Source organism: Athene noctua, chromosome 15 (assembly GCF_965140245.1).
Source record: "Athene noctua chromosome 15, bAthNoc1.hap1.1, whole genome shotgun sequence".
Classification (NCBI taxonomy): domain Eukaryota; kingdom Metazoa; phylum Chordata; class Aves; order Strigiformes; family Strigidae; genus Athene; species Athene noctua.
The window spans coordinates 1,808,215-1,832,148 of record NC_134051.1 but is presented as its reverse complement, the minus strand read 5'-3'; the positions used below and the strand labels follow the sequence as shown (position 1 = coordinate 1,832,148).

Here is a 23,934-nt window from a genome sequence, read left to right as displayed (position 1 = left end):
TTAATTGCAGAATCAGAGGTAGAGTCTGGGAGTTGTGTTAAGAAACTCATGATATTTTCATTTCTCCAGGATATGAGGAGAGAAGGTAGCAGAATTTAAATGGTATGAATATTGGACTACATAATGTGGAAACAAAAGCTTTAGCTTCATCTAATTCTTGTTTGAAAAAAATAAATAAAAACGAGAAAGCTCTGAGAATCCGAGGAGGAGTGCACACAGGTGCCTTACCTGATGAGTGTTGCTTCTCTGCTCTACTGTTTATGACAGTATTGGACAACATAATGTGAAACCAGAAACATTAGCTTCATCTCATGCCTTTTTTTAAAAAAAAGCATAAAACAAGAAGGCTTCCCAGAACCTCTGAAGGAGGGTGCATAGTGCTTCCTGTAATGAGGTTGGTTCTCTGCACCACTGTACATGACTCCTAAATATTCTGAGTATAACATTAAGCTATTATTGCAGCCTGTGGGTTTATATTCTGCTTATGTTCCTGCAGGAACACTGTCTGTGAAACAGGCCCATTTCTATGCTTATTTGCATCTACCTAATGCTAAGTCTCCAGGCTGTTTCATAATTCTGCGTATGATTTCTGGGTATCCCAGGCCTGCATTGACATGCCAGTGGTTTATAGAATGCCCATGGTATCTAAAGGGAAGAGGGAAAATATTTATTTATTATTTTGCTTCTTGTCCTGGAGCATGTTAAAAGTCTAGCTTTGTAAGTGATGCCGGGTTTTATAGTATGATTCGTTCCTCTCAAAAAAAACCAAACAAAAAAACAAAAACCAAACCACAATAGTCCAGTCAAAAAAAGTGTGAGAAAAGTGTGGGAGTTTTGTTTTTTTGCAAAGGATTGCATTCATCCTTTATGTCTGTAGTTACATTTTTGAAAGAAGAAAATTTGCCTTCTGATTTTCTGTGTTTCATGTATTTCGGGCATATCAGATCAGAGTTCTGTGCCATCTTTTTGTTTACATACAGGATTTATCTATGTTAAAAAAAATGCTCTTCAATAGTTTTGTCCTAGGAGATCTGCTTGTAACGCTGGTGGAGACTAAACAGTAAATGTGCCTTAAAACAATTCTGTTTAACCATAGTTTCTGGGGGGAAAAAAAAAGCAGAGTTACTTTCATCCCATTCTTGGAGCTTCATTGTTTGGTCTGTGTCCACTTGGCAGTAATGCTTATTGCTGGTAGCGAGAAATTCTTCTAGTGCAAACAAAAGACTGCACAGAAGAGCTCAGCCCTCTAAGGCTATGTTTTTCTTTATTAGAAGCTAGTGAACCCCATGCTGTTTGAGGAGGCTGCTTTAGATATCTGAGCTAGTTCAGCACTGGCTTAGCTAAACTGGTTTTAACCTACAGTTTGAAATGGAGGAAGCCACCAAGGCTACTGTTTATGACCAGAAGCTGTTCAGGCAGAACTGCTCATACTGTCACCTGTGACAATGCTGTTCCTTTGGATGCCAAAACGAGGAAGTGGAAGTCAGGCTTTGCAAGCTTGAAGAGATTTGTGTTTTGGTACCTGGACTTAGGTTGGAACATTTCTCCTTAAAGGCCTCAGAGATATGAAATAATTTATGAAACTTGTAGGATTTAAGGGTATCCACCAGTGGATCAAAGCAGTCTAAATCTATCTTTGGATATAAGTACTTGTGCTGCCCTTAATTCACTGATACAGAGATTTTCAAAATCAAACTAAAATAAAACCTTTAGTTCTGGACTATGAAACGTTGATATCAATTGGTTTAACACACTTTCTTCTTCAGTGGAAAGCCTCCTGACAGTGCTGTTTGTGCTAGGTCTGTGGTGCTTATCTGTCAACTGACTGGAGCGAGCGCAGGCGAGGAGGGAACAAGCTGAGTTTCTTTGGAACTGGGGAGTGCTTTGTGTTTAGGGTGAGTAAAATTCTGTTGTTGCAACCAATAGCAAGGCATAACTGCTGTACTGGTGTGAGTAACTTTTATTTCCCTTCCACTTGAAGAGGCTGGATTATATGTCTTCCTAGTTTATGAAGTCTAATGAACTCTTAATTTGGAGGAGAAAATTTTACTTTTCAGTTTTGTGCTAACCCTTTTTCTCCCCTTGCACAGAATATTTTCTTAAAAGATGTAAGAAGGTAACTCAGAAAACACTGCATCATTTCTTCAGTCACCTAAAAAGCAAAGGTGTAAAAAAAGAAAATAACATCTGGCCTATAATCGTGCAGGTGGAGTCTGAAGGGCTGGAATGTTCTTTGCTGTGCAGAGCTCTGTGTAGTGCATTTGCACTAACTAAAGTTTTACTCTTCTCTGCCGCTGTGCAGCTGCAGCCAGAAGTGGAACGCTACGAGTGGGTGATCATAAAACACCCAGAACTGGCCACAGCTGGTTCAGAGCCAGAAAATCATGCCTCACCAGCTTCCAGCACCCTCTCTTCTGGCAGTGTCCCATCAGACCCCTCAGATCGCCTTTCTCCCTTCTTATCAGCTCGGCACTTCAACTTGCCTTCCAAAACAGCCTCCATGTTCATGGCTGGCAGCAGTGAGTGCATCATTATAGGTAAGTCAGTGTGAGAATGTGAGCAGATATCCTTCCAGTTCTTCTTATCCACCTTAGATGAGAGTCACCTGTATTTACTATATATGTATTTCAGTATCACTACAGTTAGAGATAATGCATATCAAGCATGATAGTAACTCATAGCTTTAAGCACAGCCATACCTCCATGCTGCCTAATTTGTGATGAGAAATAGTTCTTGAAGAGGAGCTGACTTTGCACTGAGGCTTTTAAAACACAGGGTAGACTCTAAAACATGTTAATTCTCCTGAAATCATTGGATCTGTGGTGCTGCTGACTTGGACAAAAGCCTGCTTAGTAAAGTTGTCACCTAGATGGGATTTACAAAGAACAGGTATAAAATCATAGTTGTCTTTTTCCCAAAAAGCTTTACTTGACACTTGCTAGGAGAGCAGCTAGCCTGGCGATTTTTATTATAACATCAGTTGTTGGCCGATTTCCCACTTAGCAGCACACGCTCTAATCAACCATAAGTTGGGCTGTTCCAGTATCAGCAAGGCTGATGAAAGCTTCAGTGCATCTGTAACTAAATTAGAAATCACTGTTGTTAGTGTATTACAGATATTTCAGAGACCTTTACTGTTGAGCATATATCCCACCAGCTCTTTCTATCAGCCTTAGATAAGAATGTCACTTGTATTTGTCATATATTATACTATGGGTAGTAATAAGAGAAATACAGGCTTGGGTAGTAGATATGTAGAAAGGAATGTTGTACATGATTCCAGCTGTAGAACAGAATTTCCACCCTTTTGATTCTTCAGATGTTTTTGGTAGCTATTCTTAGATGGTTGCCCTGTAAGCAATATGGGAATCTTCCTTTTTATTTTCATAACACATTTCTGCCTAAATCTATTTTACTTCACTGCATTCTCTGACTTCAAGCTCTCTGAATCTTGGCATAGACCCACAGATAACCAAAATGCTTTAAACTTTCATGTGTTTTATAATCATAGAATAGCAGGTTGGAAGGGACCTCAAGGATCATCTGGTCCAACCTTTCTTGGCAAAAGCACAGTCTAGACAAGATGGCCCAGCCCTCTGTCCAGCTGAATATTGATAGTGTCCAATGTTGGGGAATCCACCACTTCCCTGGAGAGATTATTCCGATGGTTGATTGTTGTCACTGTGAAAAAATTTCCTCTTGTGTTCAGTTGGAATCTCCCCAGGAGTCACTTGTACCCATTACCCCTCACCTTTTCCATGTTACTCCTTGTGAAAAAGGGAGTCTCCTTCTCTGTAGCCACCCTGTTAATACATGGTGATAAGGTGTCCCCTAAGCCTCCTCAAGGCTGAACAAACGCAATTCTCTCAGACTTTCCTCATCTGGCAGGTTTCCCAGTCCCTTGATTATCCTTGTGGCCCTTCTCTGAGTCCTCTCCAGCCTGGACACCTGGTTTTTTTGTATAGCAGGGACCAAAACTGAACACAGCGTTCCAGGCGTGGCCTGACAAGCACTGACTAGAGTGGGATAATGACTTCTTTATCTCAGTTGGTGATGCCCTTGTTGGTGCAGCCCAGCATCCCACTGGCTTTCTTTGCCCCTGCAGCTCACTGTTCACTCCTGTTGAGCTTTATCGACCCCCAGGTCCCTCTCCACAGAGCTGCTCCCTTGAAGAGCTGTACGGTGGCTCTCCCTTCCCGCTCAGTTTGGTATCCTCAGTAAATTTCATCAGGGTACACTTGATCCCCTCATTCAGATCACTTATGAACATATTAAACAGCTTTGGGCCCAGTATCAATCCCTGGGAGACCCCACTTGTGGCAGGTGATTTAGAAGACCAATCCAGTGCTGATACTTATTGATCTTGTTCTCCCAGCTTTGATTTTTGACTGCTAACAGAATGCTTTTTTTCTTTTCTTTTCTTTATTGGAGGGAAAATATGCAGTTGTTAGCTTCCAAAATCCTCCATCACTGAAAAAACAAATCTTAAATGCAGGCATTTGAGTCAGGCTGCTTGTTCTTGCTGACTTGCATTACTAGGGTTTTTTTAATTTAAAAAAAAAATCATCCAGTTGTAATAGTGTCATTTAAAAGCTGTGCATTTGATCATACTCATTAGACATGAAGACAACAAGCAAACATCACTTAGGACTTCCAGCTGTTCCCATGAGAAGAGAAGTCTTCTTTTTCTTTTTTTGTATAGCAGTTTCCTAAGAAATGGAGACATGCCCTTACACTTCTCTTTGTCTCTTCACAGGAGGTGGTGATGGCCAGGCTCTTTACCTCGATGCAGATCTGAACCATGGAAGAACCAGCCACTGCAATACTTTCAATAATCAGCCATTGTGCTCTGAAAGCTTCCAGATATCTGTCTTGGAGGTGTGGGGCTTCAGAGACACCATGAATGGCTGATGTGACTATCAGTAATGAACTAGTTTTTCAATTGTCCTAGGATTCCCAAGGCAAACTCCAATGCAGGAGCCAGGTTAGAATGTAATTTCTGCTGGACTCAGTGTTTTTTTAGTAATTACTAAGTGGTGCACTTGAACGTGGGGCTTAGTTGTTTACTCTTATTTTATTTAAAACAGGTCAAGGTGGAGCAATGTATCTGATTAACACCTTAGCTAGAGATCTGGATCAGGTCCTGTTATTATGTAAAAATGAAAATGTAATGATTTCAAACCATCTGAAATGGATACAAGTCCATATCACAGGACAGGTTTGCAGTTCCTCAGAGGCACAGAGCTGGCTGAGGTGTACTGGAGAGCCGTGTGCCACTGGCACCAGTATCTGGCTTGAGCCAGTAATAATCAAATGTCTGCTCGCAGGGAACATTGATGACCTCAGATTTGACGCAGAACAGAGTTCATAAAATTACTCCCTACTATAAGCAGACGTGCAGACAAGTCAGTACTATTTTGTAAGTTATGAAAGCCCTCAGTTCACACAAGAATCATGACTGCTAGTTATCCTTCTCCTTGTACCTGAACCCTTGACACATTCCAGTTGCATCTGTGGGAGGAGTCGGCTTCTGAGAAGGGCATCCAGACTGGACAGTGATATCTCAAAGGCTTGATTTTTGTTTACATTCCTATTCCATATCAGTATAATGGCTTCAAACTGACTCATGTCAGGCAGCTGAAAGCCAGAGCATATATGCAGTGCTCAGAAACTTACCTTTCTTATCTTTCCTGGAAGCTAAAACAGAGCTTTAAATCTGGGAATAACCGTGCTGATATCCCTCCATGTTTGGGGAATCAGACATTGTGATACAGAAGCTTAATGCTCTCCCCATAAGTACGTGAAGGGAGGGAGGGAAATCTTCTGTGTATTGTTATTCTGGGAGTAGATGAGTTTCCCAAGAGAACTCTAGGCAACAGTGTTCCTCCATATCATGAGTCTTCCCAGTGATGAGATCCTGAAAAAGGTAATGCTTTTTTGCCAGCAGTGTTCTGGTAGGGTTTGGATGATGCAAAGAGGCTTTTGCTCATTCCTGAGAATTCATACAGCTCTCTGTAAGCGTGCTTTGTGGCGTGAGATGACTGGAGGCAATTGCCCAGTGTCTTTATCTAAAACTTGTGGTATATGCTGTAGAACTTCTTGCACATGGAACCACAAGTATATAAACATCATCCAGAGCCTATGGCAGGATGCTCTCAAAGCTTTAGTGGGTAATTTGCTAGGAAGAAGATTTACCACAACAGGTAGAATGAAGGGAAGGAGGAATTGCTGGTTTTTTCAGCAGTTCAGTGTAAAAAATTGCATTACAGTGGGGGAAGTGTTATTACTACTTAAACTTGAAGTTCATTAGAAGGAAAAACATTTATAGTGATAAAATCTCAGCTAGACTAGACAGGGTCATATTAATATTCAGAGGTCACAGGTGAGTTGTTGGTAATGGTGGCTTGTTTAGCTTGCCATCAATGAAAATACTGTGTGTCTTGGTAAAGTGTTCCCTCTTGCAAAGTAAACGAACAAACTTGGCAAAAAATGTGATTTGCTTCTTAAGGTGCCATTTTGAATTTTTGTCAAAGTAACTTTTTTGAAATATTAGACTGCATATACAACAGTTTAAGATGCCTTTTGCACCATTTATATTTGCAATGAGATTACTTCACCCTGTTTGATGGTCAGCACTGGGCCTGGCCTCTCTTTCCCACTTCCCACTCAGTGAATGCTGTCCAGCTGTCTTTTCGTAGGTTTACTGGAAGTTTGATTGAACTGGAAGGGGAGATCTAGTTCAGTTATAGTTACGTATTTTGATGGGGAAGAACTCTAACAGTCATATCTGGCTTTTTACAAATACTAGCTGATGCTGCTTTCTATTATTTTTCTTTAAAGATAGCTGTAGCACATTGCGCTTGCTAGTATCCCATGAGCTTCCTCGGACAAAATAAGTCATTCAGAAAATGTATCCCATTTAGTATCTTCTCTTAAATGTAGGTGGCATTTCAGTTTTGTCTGTATCTCCTCTCTTTAGAGCTTGTCTGAGGTGCCCTTGAAAAAAAAAACAAAAAGTAAAAAACCCCAAAACAAACCAAAAGCACAATGGCGTTAATTTTTATCTTGTTAGAAATTCCCTCAAGCTGTGTGTTGTCAGGATTTGCGGGTGGGACTTTAGTATTACATTCAAAACAAATCTTTCCTGCAATGGTGATGTTATTTTCTTGCTCCCCATCCCTGCTGGATGCAGCTATGTCAGCAAAACCCAAGTACTGTACCATGTCTTAAGCCATATTTAAGAAACACTGTTCGTTTCCCTGCTCTGTTCTTAGTGCACAGGGATTTGGGTGTTTGGAATCAGAAATATGTCGTTGTTGCTCAGAAGTTTGTCACAGGACATTGGTGTGAGAATCTGAGGAGCATTATTCAAAATCCATGAGGTTTAGGCATCTGAGTCCTGAGTGTCTTTCAAAAGTTAATCACAGGCCTCAGGTCAGCTTCCCTTTTGCTAGATGAGTACAACTTCTGACACAACACCCCCCGGCAGCAAAGGTCCACAAAAGACGCCTTTTTGGTAGCTTGTCTAGGTGCCCAACCAGTCTTTCTCTTGGGACTAAAGGTAAATCTTCATTCTTAAAGACATTATGCTGGGTGGCTGGCAGTGTCCAACAGCTGCATTTACAACCACTTGGAGCACACACTATGCCCAGAACAATTTGAGTGATTACCTACATGAGTTTGCAAATCACAGCAGAGGGTACAAGGATTACCAGGTGATCCTCCTTTTTCTGGTGTTTGTATTCCTATCAGTCTTGAAGCACATGTCACAGGGATGGTTTCAGTTTGATGCTGCAGACATCCTGCAGCACTAGTATTAAATTTGAATAGCCTGAATAAGCAAGAGGCTGCAATAATCTAGCAAGAGGAATTGTACAGTGCGGTGTCATCTTCACTCAGTCATTTGTTCAGTAAAAATGAATGTTCCTTTTCACGTGCAAATCCTTGTGTAATTCTCATTATGGTTGTGAGAAATAGCATTGTGACTTGGTTCTCTTTCCAGTAGTGAAGAGGCAACTTTTTGATCTGTGTAGTTAATAGTTGTTGCTGACCAAGTGTATATCAAAGTTCAGGTAATTAAGCCAACAATTTGTGTTACATGCAAAGCTCTTGAGGCAGAGGCCACTGGCTGGTTTCAAGACAATTACTACAATGGGCGCCTTATCAGAAAGCTAAAGTTATCTGAAGTACCCCAGCTGTGAAGTGCTTTGGTCACCTTGTAACTCTGAGCAACTGTTGATATAGTTTCTAGTCCTGCTGGCAGCAACCACAGTATCACCTGATCAGCTGTTTGGTGGGGAGCTGCAGAGCTGAAGGCTGGGCGTTAGCTACCACATCTCTTCAAGAGCATATTTGCTTTCCCAGGAAGCCAGTTTTGCTTTGTAATATTGTCTTGAAGGCAGAGAAGACTAGACTAAACTCCTGATGTCAGAAACTTGAATTTATTGTAAATGGCATCTAAGCTGTTTCCAGGTCACAGGAGCTATTTCCAGCTGTCAGACAGGCTGGACAGACTTCATCACTGCGCCCAAACTGTCATTCCTACAGATCATACCCTTCAACATGCTCCCTTTTCTGATCAAGCATGTTAATCAGCCTTGTATTAATAGAGGCCAGTTAGCAAAGGGAAGGGAAAAACTCCCATTTCCTCTGTGTTGAGATAACTAGACAAATTGGAGGGGCAGGCAGTGCTGTTCTTTAGAGAGTTAAACTTCATGCCAATGGAGATCTGTGTTTAGCCATGAAGGGTGGCACTTGCAGGTGGATCAACTGCTATTTGTGTGTGTGCAGTGAAATTGTGTACTTTGTCCTTGGAAATCCATCCTCATTTTTGATGGGGAGTGGGCTTCTCTGCTGCTGACCCCACCGTTGCCACTGATGCCATGGCCAGTGGGGACCAAGAGCTTGTAGAGTCACAGAATCATCTCGGTTGGAAAAGACCTTGAAGCTCCTCCAGTCCAACCATGATCCTCACCCTGACCGTTCCCAACTCCCCCAGATCCCTCAGCACTGGGTCAACCCGACTCTTCAACCCCCCCAGGGATCCCGGGGACTCCCCCCCTGCCCTGGGCAGCCCATCCCAACGCCCAACAGCCCCTTCTGCACAGAAATCCTTCCTCAGAGCCAGCCTGACCCTGCCCTGGGCAGCTTGAGGCCATTCCCTCTTGTCCTGGCGCTTGTTCCTTGGCTCCAGAGACTCATCCCCCCTCTCTGCCCCCTCCTGTCAGGGAGCTGCAGAGGGCCAGGGGTCTCCCCTCAGCCTCCTCTTCTCCAGACTGAACCCCCCCAGTTCCCCCAGCCGCTCCCCAGCAGACCTGTGCTCCAGACCCTGCCCCAGCTCCGTTGCCCTTCTCTGGCCACGCTCGAGTCATTCAATGGCCTTTTTGGGGTGAGGGGCCCAAAACTGAACCCAGTCATCAAGGTGCAGCCCCACCAGTGCTGAGCTCGCTGCAGCCACAGCACAGGCAGAGCTGAGCTCCTGTCACTGACACCTGGAGTCCAGCTGTCAAATGGATGGGAGGCTGGGGCACCCGGCTGCCAACAGTGAGATGCCTTTCTGTGAGCGCTCTCATGAATTTCAGACCATTCATAGTTGAGATGAGCGTGCGTATTATTTGGGGTGATGTTTTTCTTCAGATAAGTGGTGGCTTGCTGCTGAATTGGTTCTGTACCCTATCATTGGAATCACTGCCCTACATTGATGGTATTTTTGTCACTGTGCAGAATCTTGGATTATATTAAAAGGTGTTTCGTGGAGGCTGCTGACTTTGTCCTTCATTTGGTTATTTTCCTTCGTGTAGAGCTCACAGCAAATGGCATGCTGAAACTGAGAAATAAACCTTGGAGCAGGGTATTCTCTCACATGCACTCTTCACTGTAATGAAGCATTACGCAGTTCCTGACCGTTTCAGGAGATTTCACAAGGCTACCTCCAAGATCAGGTGCCAAACTGACTGTAAAAAAACCAGAAACTTAGATTGGCAAATTCTGAAATGAGCCTTTCTCCCTTTGATGGTGCCACAGAGTGTGTTTTGCCCCAACCCAGCCTGGGTTTAAAATAGAGCTTAGCGGTGTCTTCTGGCCACCAGCACATGGAAGTTTTAGACCAGACCAACGGTGCAGTTGCATCCCCTGCATGTCAACACCATCATCGACTCAGCCATGGTCCTGCAGCCACTCTACATCCCCACTGCTCATGCTAGAGGCTCTGCCTGCCTTGTGCCAGTATAACTGTGACTGTTGGCAGCTGGCAGGCAGCTCAGTCACACAACTGCTCATTTAAAACTGGTATTTTTGTTCCTCTTGATGGCTTGGTTTTAATCTGGATCTTTTTCCTGCCTGTGTCCCTGATAACAGTGTAGATGTTTTTTGCTGTGGTTGGAAGGAGTGTTTCTAGTTAGCAGCATTGGTTTAAACAAATATTCCTGTTACTTAAGCCTAGTCTTTGCCAATGTCTGAAAATTAAATGTAAGACTTGTGGGAACTACAGGAACTTACTGGTATAGTTGGAGGATATCAAAATCCTCTGGGCAAAATGACTGTGGAAAGTCCCCAGAGGCAATAACCAATGAAGTAAAAAAAGCTTTTTGAGTTTCCAGTAAAATTCCACTAAATTATTGAGGATTGAGTGAAACTTCTGGCAGATGGGAGGGGAAAAGAAAAAGAGAGAAAAACCCACAAAAAAACACAAAACCCAGCATCTTCCTATAGAACACAGGGGCCTCCCGTGCTGCTGTACACGGGTGTTTCCAAGAGCAAAGCTGTGGTCTGAGGCGATGCAATGGGGAAGGAGGGATTGCTGAGTTTGCGGAAACAATTCCCAGATTGTTTTCATGCCAGCTCTGCCCTGCCGCGAGGGTTTGGTGCAGAGAAAGCCTGTGGCCACTAGAGGTTCCCCCTCGCCTAGTCCTCAGCTTCTTTCTCCCACCATTACCACAAATTCCATTCTTGCAAGCCAAAAGTCCTAGAATTTAGTAAACATTATCAGGCTGAGTACTTCTTTTTTAAAAGAGGTGGCAGTAGGAGAAATGAATGGGCTTTTTTCACTTTGCTTTGCAAAAGTGAGCGTAGCATTAAATGCCATAAATCACAATTTTACAGTTCCCTCTAAGACTTTAAAGATACTCAGTAGCAGGAAAATCTAACTGAGGGTTCTTGAGCAGCTGAGCTGGTTTTGAACCTTACAGGTACTTTAAACTGGGTGACTGAAGACCTGAAAGGAAGATGTTATACTTGATTGAATCAAGTAGCGGAAGCTTTTTATCATGCCTGGGCAGCCTGATGTTGGGAGATGTCTCGCAGGGCTGGTAGTTAATGAAACTGGAGGAGCCTTAACTCTGGGAATAGGAAGGCTGTGCATCTTGCCATGGTGCTGCAGTATGAGAAGAGCATGATGCTTGCTAGTTGTGCCTTTTTCTGGATTTCCTATGTAGTTTTTTCTGTAAATGTGAATGGATACCTGCTTCCTTGGGAGATGTTTTGTAACCAGCTGATGCACAAGACCGCTTCTGGCAGCAAACTTAAAAGGTTTTCCTGCCTTTTAAAGCACCCCCTTGGGTGTTTCCAGACCTGCCTTGCTATCACTCTTCCCAAGCACTGCTTTGGGTTGCAGAGTCTGTACGAGCAGCTGCGAGGGTTGTGGCAGGACACATTGGCTGTGCTCTGGTGTCATAGGCTGCTTCTGACCGTTTTCAGATAACACAAACGGCTGCTCAGGGCGACTGGATCCAGACTTTAGCTGAGCAGTATTTAAGAGCGTTCAGCTCCTGTTTTGCTAACCTGGTGCTGGCTTCTCTTGTGCAAATGTAGATAAGGCACTAGGGCTGTCTACTCTGTCCCTGAACCTGGATATACTCCTCCCAGTTGCTGACACATCTTCAGTTCATTGCTTGTTTGGTGAGTCACCTCCCTTTCTGTGGTTAAATTGTCCTCCAAAGTTAAGTCTGTGCCTCCACCCGCCGTTGACTGGCAGGTTTCTGACTGGACTTGTCCTCCTGGTCTCTCACAGCTACAAGGTGAAGGAGGCAGCTGTAGGGAAGGGTGCAAGTCCAGGGAGCCAGTGATCAGTGCCTCATCCTCCCAGCCCGCGTGATGCTGGATCCTCTGCCATGGACCACGGGGAGTCCGTGTTTTTGACCTGTGAATGTTGCAGACGGAGCAGCGCCCGCGTTGGCTCCCCCAGCTCAGCAGGGCCAGCTGGCTGCAGCTAGTGCGTTCCCACTTGCAGTGGCTGGGGCACAGTGTATTTCTCTTCCTCAGATGTTCCTCCTCATGCTTCAAAATCCTGCTTCCTTAAAGCCCTCTGGGTTAATACGAAGAATCACTTTTGTCCCCTCGAACTGCAAAGCTCTCTGTGGTGCTGCAGCGATTGCCTCAGGCAGCCAGTCCCTTTCAAGAACCACTGCATAGGGGCTTCTGCATCGCTTACCTCCTGCAGGGTCTGAGCATGCCATGCTTTGGCAGACTTAGTTTGTTGAGGCTCTGAATTCAAGCCCAACAAAAGCCACATCTAGAACAAGGTTGGTTGTTCGTTGTGAATCCTGCAGAGCAACGACTTGTCCAGTTTTGTTCAAGGGAGATTTAGGACTGAAAATTCAAGAGTTGTCACTTTGCTGAGCTGCGTAGAGGTGTACGTCCAGACTGGTATGTTGTTGCTTCGCCTCTTGCGTGCAGGATGGAGATGGCCCTTCGCAGCGAGGGGGCAGCTTCTGCCTGCTCGCACAGCACAAGGCTGGTGGCTGTGGGGGCCTTGCTGAGCTGTGGTGCCCTTCTAGCCAGAGCTGTGACAGCCGGGCGGCGGCTGAGCGGGCAGCACAGGTACACCTGTGTCAGTCCTTTCTGTCATCCCAGTGCCCACGGTAGCCTGGCCACACACCCGCTCTGCCTCTGCCAGCGATACAGCAGGCTGCAGGCACCCCCTTCCCTCGCCTGGAGAACTGTACACAGAGATAACCCTTGGGGTCAGTGGAACGGGGGAGTCCTGCCTTCCTCACCGCCTCCGCAGCCAAAGTGCTTCAGGACCTTTCTCATGGCCACATTCACACAAATTTAATGGGGTAAGAGGCAACAAAAGTCTCAGAGAGGTTGAGTTTAACCAGGTTTGGCTGCCTGCTTCACAGAACTGGGCAGAGAGCCTCTAATGCTGCCTCCCAAAGGGAAGGGCTGCAGAGAGGGTGTTACCCTTGCTGGATAATAAGTCCCCCCAGATACCCGCCCTTGAGACAGAGTCAGAGGAAAACTGATTTCAGCAGTTCCACAGCTCACAGAAGCACTTGTTGATATTACCTTCCTCTAAAGAGCTGCCTAATTTTCACCAACTGTCATAACCCATATGCAGAAGTTCTTATGCTTTCTCTTACGCTACAGGAATGTCAGCCCCAGCTTCTACATGGGAGTGTGATCTTGCACTCTTTTGGGACAGATAAAGGCAAAACATTTCTCAAAGTCACAGCTTCCCCTGCAGCCACACTATGGGTTGTGCACCCGAGTTTGTTCCCTGCTTGTCAGCTTGGCTCTGGAGGGAGCAGTTTAGCTTCAAGGACTGGAGGGCTCCACTCAACCGTAACTCTCGGCATTTCTGAGGGTGTGGGACAGTTGGGACAGCTTCCTTCCCTAATGAGCAATAACATAATCATGTACAGATTTTTGAAATTGCAGAAGTGGAAACCACAGCGGGAATAACTGACTGGCAGAGGAAATTTCATTAACATGTGTTCAACAGCCTTGGGGGTGGAGGTAGGGGCAAGTATAGAGGTTTCCAAGGAAGAGTCAAGCACCCCTCTTTCCAGAATGGCTGCCTACCTTGTGCTCAACCCTCTGACAGTTTTGAGGCTGACTCTAGCTCAGACTGGCATCTTGGAGAGAATTTCTAGCCTATATTTGAGAGGGGAGATGGGCAGCTCCTTCAGCTGGTGGGAGCAGATGTTCGCTCAAGCCTGTTCCCTGGGTCAGAGCAACGTCCGGCTGGTGCCTGCCTCAGGTCCCAGGCTGCCCTAAAGAGCTGCTTGCAAAGAAGAGAATCCAGGGCTCACAAAAGAAAAGGGAAGGCCCTTAGCCTGTAAACTAGCATAAACAAGCTCCAAGCAGAAGCCTTTGGCCTGAATTGTGTCTCATGACCTCTGCCGTGATCCATCTCTCACGCAGCCAGAACCTACTTGCAGGGGCTGGATCTGTGTTTCCTTGTACACACGACAAGGGCACACTCTCATGACCATCCCTACTAGCCAGTTCCTGCCCTGCCTTTACACTGGTCTTTTTGAGGCAAAGGATGTTTTTAAGGGCTTAATGTTTAATCTGCACCCTACTAACCACGAGAACTTGCAGAGGTTAAACAAGACTGGGAGATGTTTGCACAAGGTCCTCTTCCTCTCCAGGGTCCGTGTGCCTCCAGCCTAGGAGGTTTTCAGGAGCACAGGGATGTGAAATCAGCCACTCGCTGGGGCTGCTGAAAGGCACGTGATGAACAGCCACCTCCAGGGCAAAGGAGTTGTGCTGCAAGCACAGGAGAGGGGGAGAATTAGAAAGTTTTGAAGTTCTAGGCAGTGTTTTTGCGGAAATGTGCTGCTCCTGGCAAAGCAGGAGCAGACATGTTGGGCAGCAAACCCTCGGTAGCCCCAGGCACTGCCCTGTGGGTTGTGCCAAGGCCACCAACCAGCTCCATTGTCCCTCCTGCCAGGAGCAGCGGCTCTTGGCCCACCCCACGGTGGGACTGGGGACTGTCCAGCACCTCCCGCTTGAAACCCGGAGCCAACCACTGTCCTCTGAGCCATGGCTCTGCCCTGGCCTCAAACAACCCCCAGTGTTTTTTCTGAAGGACCTTATCTTCAACAAACCTTCCCCGCTGCTGGTTGCTCACAGTCACTGAAACAAGTATGGAAGGGATCTGCCCTGACAGTCCCTGGGGGCTAAAAATTTCTCTGTCCCAGTCACAAATGTTTCTTGCTGCCTTTCTCACAGAGGGGTGTGCAGCTGAGTGTAGGCCGTGCGGGCCCCAGGGGCTCCCCAGCTGGGTCCAAGCATCAAGCTGCACCCTCCGCCCAGGCGCCGCGGTGGGGGGCTCCTCGCCCACCTCTCCCAGTGGTGGAGAGCCAAGTGCCTCAGGCTCTGCCCGGGCTGATCCAGCACACGGCAAGTTTTCTGCAAGCATGGAAATGGGGAGGCCTGTCCACGAGGATGAGGAGGGTGCTGGGACAGAGCAAGAGCTTGGATGAGTGTGGTGTCCGTGCATCAGCAAATATTACTAATACATATGTAGCCATACAGGCATTCTTAAATAATGAGCTATTCCTGAGCGCGGGCTGCCCCATGTGATCCTGACTGTGTCAGCTGATGGGGAAAAAAAATCTCTTTATGGAAGAAACAGCCTGTTCCTTGGAGAGGCCCAGGATGGTGCACATCCCCCTCTCCTCTGCTCAGCCAGCTCAGAGCCGGCTGCGCCCCAGGGATGGAGTGAGGACAGAGGGGTGTCGAGTCCCGGAGGGGGGATAGAGAAGGGACCAAACTCAGCTTTGGCTCCAGATGTCTGACTCGATAGAGGTTTACTGCCCTGACCTTGGTTAAAGGGCTGGAATCTAACCACAGCCCCGCATGTTGCAGAGGGCTGTCTTCCCCTTTCCGACACACACTGTGGGTATCCCTCCGCTTCGCCTCTCCGGGGACAGCAGGGTGGCAGGGAAGGAGACTCCAGTGCAGAGCCAGACTGCGGGGATACCACGGGGACTGCGCTCATCCCTGGCTGTCCCCAGTTTCCATCAGGGGTCTAAAGTGACAGTGTTTTCCTCTTTCTCAAAAGACAAGGAGTCACAAAGTTGGATTTATTCCCACTGTAAAAAACTCTTGGTTTTATAAAACCTCCAAAGTAGTGCTGGAAAGCACGATGCTTCATTGTCACCTGTGTTGTCATCTGGGCTTCATGCTGCAGCTGTCCTTATCTCTGCCTTTCTGAACCGTCCCAGTATATTTCAAAACCTGACAGTAAATAAATAAAATCAGCTTATTTTAATCTGTTCTACATATTCTGCCCTTTAATTTCTGCACTGTACTTACAGGATATGGTAGAAAGAGGAACTGATCGTTTTGTCCCCCATATATTTCCACTAAGTCTCCTCTACCTCTTCCCCTTTTCTGAGCCAGTATCCCTGTGTGATCTTTTGTCATCCACAAATGCTCTTGCCCTTTTCATCCACATCCACTGAACTTTGCCATCTTGGCTGTGTCTTCTTCAAAACCCAGTGGTTAATGTAGTCATGCTTCACTGCCCCCAGCACAGACCCAAATTCAAGATCTCCCTGCAGCCCTGAGATGCCTGTTGAGCCCATGATGGATGGGTGGCCTAAAAAGCAGAGTTCTGGGCTTTGGAACCCCTGGGGTCATGGTCCAGATCTGCAGCTTTGGTGGCACTGAGGTAAGCAGGTCCCTGATGCAGGATCGTGCTGTGGGTCCATAGTACACATTAGTTTCTACCAACTATCATCTTTCTTGGGTATTTTGCCCTTGAGGACAGCACATCTCCTACCAACAGCCATGGGCACAGCTGGACCCTGCCTTTGGCTGAAGTGTACCTGTAATACAAATATAAAAGGACAATAGGAACCCTCAGGTAACTGACCTGCTCCCTGCTCTGCTGAAAACTTTGGAGGCCTCCAGTTTTCTTTGTGGTCTTTTCTCTTCTGATTGAGACCATCTTTATCTAGGCATGATGGAGCTTCCTCCTGAGAGGGTGTTTGATGCTGTACCCAAGGTGGCTGAGGATGAGCATGGACAGAGGAGAGCCCAGCACTGTCCCCAGCACCTAGAGAAAGGCTGTGACAGCCCCAGGCTGCCACAGACTGTGGTCCCACCTGAACGTGCCTCCACTTTCCACAGCTGCAGCAGCCAGAGACATTCCCTGCCCATTCCCCTTTGCAGGCATGCACAGAGCTAGCCCAGTGCCCTGGTCTGGCAAATCCCAGCCTTGGAGCTGGAAGTGACAGGGAAATCTTGTGCTTTTTCTTCTCTCTGCTCCAAGGCAGCTTGAAAATAGTCTTCAGGGGCTGGGTACAACCCTGGCTACAAGCACCAGTGCCTTCCCTCCAGAGGTTTAGAGGAAAAGACAATGCATGAAGTCAGGGTAGGGGTGATCCTGAAACTCAGCTCAGCCTACCCCATCTCAGAATGTGAATTTTGCACAGTGATGTTTTGTGACCATTTCCCGCAGCCCAAGAGGAACAGAAACTCTTCCCTCCCACCACTGGAGCCTTTCCTGCATCATTGTGGTCTCTCTCGCCCCCAGTGAGGTGCTCATTCCCGATGAGACACCCATGCTCTTGGAAAACAGGCGCTGGCCTCTGTGGCCAGCATGCGGGCACAGCCCGGCGGGTACCGCCTGGCCGCCCAGCCCAACGGGGCTCTGGGCGGCTCAGATAAGCAGATGTGCACTTCGTCCTCATGGTTAGCTAATTCACATCTGGTTTTGTAGGAAAGGAACTGCCTTCAAGAGAGATGTGAAACCCAGAAAACAGAAAAATGACTCTTAAAAAGGCCTCATGCCTTGCCCAGCAGCAGCTCTGGAGCCAGCGAGGCTCAGCAGGCAGCTCCCATTCCCCAGCAAAGCGAGCAAGGAAATAACGGCCTGAGAGGGATATAACAACAGTAAAGGAAAACACATTCCTTCTCCCTTTCAGTATGTCTTTGCTAAAACAAAGTGATAAGTGTGCTGATTAATTTGGCTCACCCACAGCATTTTGGCTTGGGTGCTCCTAGGCAGCAAGGACACAGCTGGGAAAGCTGCTCCCAGATCCGGCTGCTGCATCCTTTGCCCGACAGCTGGGCAGGGGGGTGAGACTGCCAGGGTGTCGTGCCCCATCGTGAACTAATGGAGACTGCCGGGGGCTGGAGTACAGTGCCCATGAGCCCCCCAGCCAGACAGAGCGAGATTGGGGTGCTGCCAGCACCCCCACCCAGAAACACGTCTGCAGGAAAACTGGTTGCCCCAGTTCATGAACAGAACAGTTGTTGGGGACAATCTAACGCTGTTTTGGCACATTTCTTCGCCCAGTCAAAAATATCCTTTTCTATATTTATTCACCAAGCCCAGCAGAGATGTGTGTGCAAGAGGAGGGTGGGAGGCAGGGACATGCCATGCCTGGTGAGTCCTGAAGGAGCTCCTCCCAGCCAGCTGCCACCAAGGTACCACCAGCACGGACACCAGCTCAGTTCAGTCTCTAGTTGCTGACAAGGCAGGAGAAGCCCAGAGGAGAAGCCAGCATGGCACAGTGGTGATGCTCCATCAGAGTGCAGGAGCCAAGGCTGGAGGAGCCAAAAGTGGAGCAGCCATGTGGGAATACCTGGGAAGTGCCAGAGGAACTGGATTTAATTTGCTAATTGACAGTGGGATACTCTGATAAAGGCTGAGCCAGGCAGGGGGGCAGAGGAGGGGAGGCTCCTGCCCTGGCACAGCTCGGAGCAGAACAACAGCAATTTTCTCGGCCGTCTCACCACAAGGCAGCGGCAGCTCTACAGAAAAGCTGTGTGTCCTGCCAGCCAGCCAAGGTTTCATTTCCCTCTCTGCCTGCCAGCTCTGCAGGCTGAGGGAGATCTGGCAGCACAGAGCAGAAGCAGGTTTGTGGAAGGGGGGCAAGACAAAAAACAAGATGAAGAGGAAAAAAAATTATTAGCAAGATGTTTTGGCTTACAAGCCCAGTGACAAAGGACAGATTCAGGCAGCCCAGCACATGGCTCCGAAGCAGCTCCCATCCAGGCAACAGAAGGCCTCTGCACTTGCCTTTTCTGGTACAAACCGACCCATGTTTTCTCCTCAAAACTGAGCATGGTGCTGAGCAATGATGCAAAATCAGGTTTCTCTTCCTCAGTGCCCTGTGGCTACCCATTCTCAGCATCCACCCTCCATCCCTGAAAAGAGTTGCCCACATAGCCAGAGCACAGCACCCTGGGCTTTGCCTTGCCTTGTCACGTCCTGCCCCCAAAGCTCTCCTCGTGCCCGGTGCCTGCTGTCCCCTGGGCAGCTGCCTGTGGGGCAGCCGGGTCGCCAGCTCCTAGGAATGGCAGAGAAATGTCCGGAGGCAGGAGAGTCCCAGCTGCATCCCGGGATGGCTCCTGGCTCTCCCATGTGGGATGGTGTCTGTCATAGCTGCAGGGAATATAACAAATACCACCGGCTTCTGCAAGCATCTGGCAGGAAAATCCCACAGTTTGGAGGCTCCAGTGCCAGATCAACCTGCACTTTGGGTTTGTGCCGCTCCGGGTACCTCCGCATGGGAGCACAGCCCAACACGCAGCTCCCAGCCACCAACCATCCCTCCCACTGGCTTTGCTGGATCTTGCTTCTGCCAGGTCTGGCATCAAGAACGAGCTTGGCTACTTGTGCAAAGTAACATAAACATACGTGGTGCTTTATGCGCTGGGCTGCTGGTCACTGCTGATTGAAGAGCAATCACTGCCAGCTTCTAGCCTGTGGGAGAGCAGCCCTCTGCATCCCCCTATCACCAAGCATCATCTCTCCAAAAGTGTCTCTCCAGGACACATCTGCTGCTCCAGTCCCCCATTTGCAGACCAGCTTCCCAAAAACCAAGTGTGGTGTTGCAGCAGGGAGGTTTGCCGTGCTGACTCAGTATTTGTCTTCAAGAGCTCTAAAATGCAGCACAAGTACAGGCTTGTCACTGGGAAAGCCACATCAGCTCCTTCTAGCAATGCAAAACCAATGACTGAGGACCCAAAATCTGCTACAGCACTGTAGCTGCATCCAGCATATTAAAGAGAGGGTTGCTGAAAGGTGTGAGGGGTGGCTAGGGCATCCCACACAGAGCAGCTGCCAAGACATACCTGTAATTTTGATGGGTCCATTTGATGGTAAAATGGTAAGATTAGCCAGTCGTGCCATCTCAGGAAGAATCACCCAACCAAGCAGCAGAAGCAGCACCATGCAACTTTCACAAGTAACTATGGTAACCCAGAGCAAATAAATGCTGTTTTCAAACCACGGGCAGAACCACCTTGTGGGGAGCCCAGGCTGATCCCAGCTGCTGGCTGAGTGCTGGGGTGTGGGCGTGGATGCCCTGTGGAGGGAAAGGTGAGGAAGCCCAGCCAACGCACAACATGTGGTCCTGGAGAGGACCAGGAGCTCCTCCTGCTTGCCCTCTGACAGGGCATTTCAGGAAAGGCACGGTGGAAAAAACCCCCAGCTTTTCTCTGCACCATCCCCAGGAGCCAAAGAAACTGTAGAAACAAGGATGATTCCCCAGCTTCATTCACCCACAAGCATGGCATGGAAAAGAGGAAGATCAAAGGGTTTATGTCGGGGAAGGAAAAGTCCTGGACAGAGACATGGAAAGGGAATGGGATAAGATGAGGTTAGATGAGGTTAGAATAGAATAGAATAGAATAGAATAGAATAGAATAGAATAGAATAGAATAGAATAGAATAGAATAGAATAGAATAGAATAGAATTAAAGGCCCCTAATTGGCCTTGTCAAGAAGTCTGGCACCAGACACTGTCCCAGATAAGAAGGAGTTAACAGCTCAGGATGGAAAGAACAAGAGAAGCCTCATTTGCAAATTGCCCCAGGTCCTGACCTCCTGGGAGAAAGTGTCACCCCAGGGACATGAGGAGCAGGGAGGGCCCAAGGAACAGTCCCCCCTGAGCCCCATCACTCTGACCGTGTGATTTTGGGGAGACACCACAGGAGACACCAAGTGAGGAAGTGCTCTGTCTGGGTTTGCTCTACTGCTGGCAAGTGTTTGCTGCTGAGGCCGTGGGCAACAGGTCTGCTGCCAGCCCTCCTTTTCCCTTCCCCACTGCCGGCACCAGCTCAGCTCTGCTGAACCTGTCAGACCCCCTTCCCCCTGGCTGAGAACCCATATGGGCTTGTCATGCACCAAGCTGTGGGGCCCTGGAAAGTATAGAGCAGTTTAAAGACATTAACACCAAATCCCCCCAGGAGGACCGGGTGGCTGGAGCATCCCTGGCTAAAGCACTGCTGGCCCACAGCAACACACCTCCATGCCAACACCTCCGTGCCTGGGCCTGCTGATGGGGCAGGGTGTTCCCAGCTGGTCTTCCAGACCCCTTCCAGCCCTGCTTCACAACATGGGCAAAGCCGCCAGTGTCACTGCGATGTCTGGAAATGGGAGCTTGGAGTGGGTACAGATCCCCCGGCAAACAGCTGATCCAACTTGCCACAAACCAGCCTGGGTTGGGGCAGAGGAGCAGCCCTGGTGTCCCAGACGGCAGCGTGGAGCAGTCTGCGGCCAGCTCCTGGCCACTAAAAGCAGCCATCTAAAGCTGGAGCCCTCTGTTAAATCACTCTGCAGCACATTTTGTCTGTGCAGAGATGGACACATGGTCCCAGGGTGGTGGGAAAGGCCATAAGACCACTCAGAAAGTGCCCCCTAAAAGGGTGGTGGCACCCAGAGCCTGCACTTGCTGGAAAGCCCATCTCAACCCTCTGCTCCCTTCCCCAGGATGGGCACAGACACCCTAAGATCACCCTTTGGTTGCGTTTGGTGTGGTGCCGTGCAATACCACCAGGCATGAACATGGAGCAGGGTTAATCCAGCCCAAAATTAAATGGCAAAACTGGAGATGACAAACTCACAGCCTCCACGGCGAACGTGTGCATGCATTTGGTGGCAGCCTGGTAAGCGTCTGCCTGGCAGCGTGAGGAGGACGAGTGCGAGTTGCTGTGGGAACAGTAATTTGGGTTGTTCTGCCTCTAGGTTTCTGGCTCTTTGCCTTTGATATTGCATTTGCCTCCTGGTTTTGCATTAAATTTTGTTCCCTCCTTTCATCCCCCTTTTCTTGAGGAAAAAAGCATCCCTGCACCTCCACAAGGCAGAACCAGCACTGGCATGAGAGCCTCAGGTGACCCCGCTTAGGCCAGTGCCAACCTTGGGGTGGCTGGATGAGGTGCAGCACCCAGAGCAGACCCAGCTCTGAGGAGCAGGATGAGAGGGACCCCAGCTGAGCCATGCCCATTGCACTGTCTGGGTCTGCATGGGCCAGCTGCAGCAGCAGAATGTTAGTGATGGTGGAAATACACTGCTTTTAAGCAGCAATAATGTAGAAAGGATTTAATAGCATTAAATTACTCTTGGGTACCCCCTCCAGCTCACCTGGGCACAACAGGGAGCCTGAAAAACTTACACATGCTGTCATCAGCATCCAAATGATCCTTCCCCTCCTCTGGCCCACATAGGCTTCATGCATCCTCATGTCCCTCCGTTGTCCATGATCAGTCCAGGGTTGTGTGGGGCGAGTGGAGGAGGACCGGGCAGTCCCGGGCAGATGGAAGGAGGTGGATGCTCCTGTTTTCATCACCCAAACCTTCCCCACATGTGTACCCCAAAGAGAGAAGTGTGTTTGCCCTGGGATGTGTGGCAGTAACCATGCCAGCTCCACCATGACCCAGTCTAGCCTCTGCCTGGCCAGTTCTAGCAGCAGAGGAATGAGCAGGGCTCAATAGGGGGGCCAAATAAATGCAGGGCACTGGAGAAAATGTAAAATGAAGTATTTTGGAAGAAAGCATTGTCAAAAGCATAAAAAAAGTCCTTTTTATGAATCAGCAATTTCTGACAAAAACCCGATCAATTTGTTAGACCATTAGTGCTGGAGACCTAAGACCCAGAGACATTGAGTGAGCCCCAAATGAAGAGCAGAAGAGGAGGAGAAAGGGGGAGAAGGACAAGAGGGCTTGGCTCAAGGTGCCCTCCAGGATTTTGGCTGCAACCGCAGCGCAGGGGCAAGGAGGCTCCTGGCATCCTGCAGTTCCAAAGGGTGTAAGGAGAGAAGGTCAGCCCTGAGGGGTCCTGCAGAGTCAGACTCGGCCCTTCTGGAGACACGGCGTCCCCAAAGCACCGCCGCCGCCACAACTCGTGAGCTTGCTGCTACAAGGAGGCTCTTTGTTCACCAGCAATGGCTGTTTGCCGGGTGGATGGGAGCAACAGCACGGAGACAGTGCCGGATGATTTGTGCAAAGCCGCCAGCCAGCGGGGAGCAGCGGGGCCAGGGCAGCCTGCTGGTGTGGAGCTGCGCCCAGGGAGAGGAGGAGGCAGTGTGACAGCACACAGGGTAACGGGAGCCGCTTCAGGCACCTGGGGCTGTGCAGTGGGATCCAGGATGGCATGGGGAGCCCTCGCACAGAGGGAAAAGCATCCTCTGGGGGCCCCTAAAATCCGCCCTGCTCCCTCCGTCTCTCACCAGCCCAAACTTGGTGAACAAACTGCCAAGGCCACCAGTGTCTGAGGTGAGAAATTCACCCAACGACCAATAGCTCTGGACACCTGGGGCGGGGATTGTCCCCACCCTAGTGAAAGGCTTCCTGGTGTTAACTGGCCCTGCTGGAAATGCTCATTAGTAATAACAGCCACGACCACAGCAGCAATGACAGTAGCATGCTGACAAACTACACATCCCAGAGTGCAACACTGCAGGAAGAGAAGCGTGGTGGTAGTGGTGGGATGGTGGCGGTGCTGGGATGGTGGTGGTGCTGGGATGGTGGTGACAGTGGTGCTGTGCTCCACATGTGGGACCCAGAGCCCCTGCACCCACCTCTGCCAGGGCTCGGGGCGGGGTCCCCCTCTGGGGCTCTGATCCCTCAGCGCCCCACAGCTCTCCTCCCATCCCGCCAGCTCTGTGCTTCTCAGCCAGCCCCCGCCACAGGCCACATGCTGAATGTCTCCATGAAGACCTGGTGACAGAGCCCGCTGCAAGCCCTTCTCGTCTGCTGAGCTCATGTGCCCCGGAGCTGGTCCCCAGCAATCGCCCACCCGCCACCTCTGCCTGTTGCTGCAACCCAGCCATTTGTGTTCAACCAGCGGGCAGGGATTTGCCAAGCGGGATTTCAATCCAGTTCTCACCTTCCCTGTGAGCTTTGACAAGGCTGAGGTGTCTGGAAAAGTGGCAACAATGGGAAAAGGCAGGTGGCTCTCAATTAATTAA

The 23,934-nt window shown here is 48.7% G+C and overlaps 1 protein-coding gene across 5 annotated transcripts in view; it reads left to right on the top strand.

The window, feature by feature from the left end:
* The window catches only part of TBC1D24 (TBC1 domain family member 24), a 32,385-nt gene extending 22,628 nt beyond the window's left edge, over positions 1-9,757 (top strand). For all 5 annotated transcript variants that reach the window (XM_074919369.1, XM_074919365.1, XM_074919368.1 and 2 more), the window contains 3 exons: positions 1,800-1,895; positions 2,303-2,537; positions 4,758-9,757. In XM_074919369.1, coding sequence (XP_074775470.1) covers positions 1,800-1,895; positions 2,303-2,537; positions 4,758-4,912 — 486 coding nt within the window. In that variant the 3' untranslated portion in view covers positions 4,913-9,757. The remainder of the gene's footprint in view (positions 1-1,799; positions 1,896-2,302; positions 2,538-4,757) is intronic.
* Positions 9,758-23,934: the final 14,177 nt, after the last annotated feature.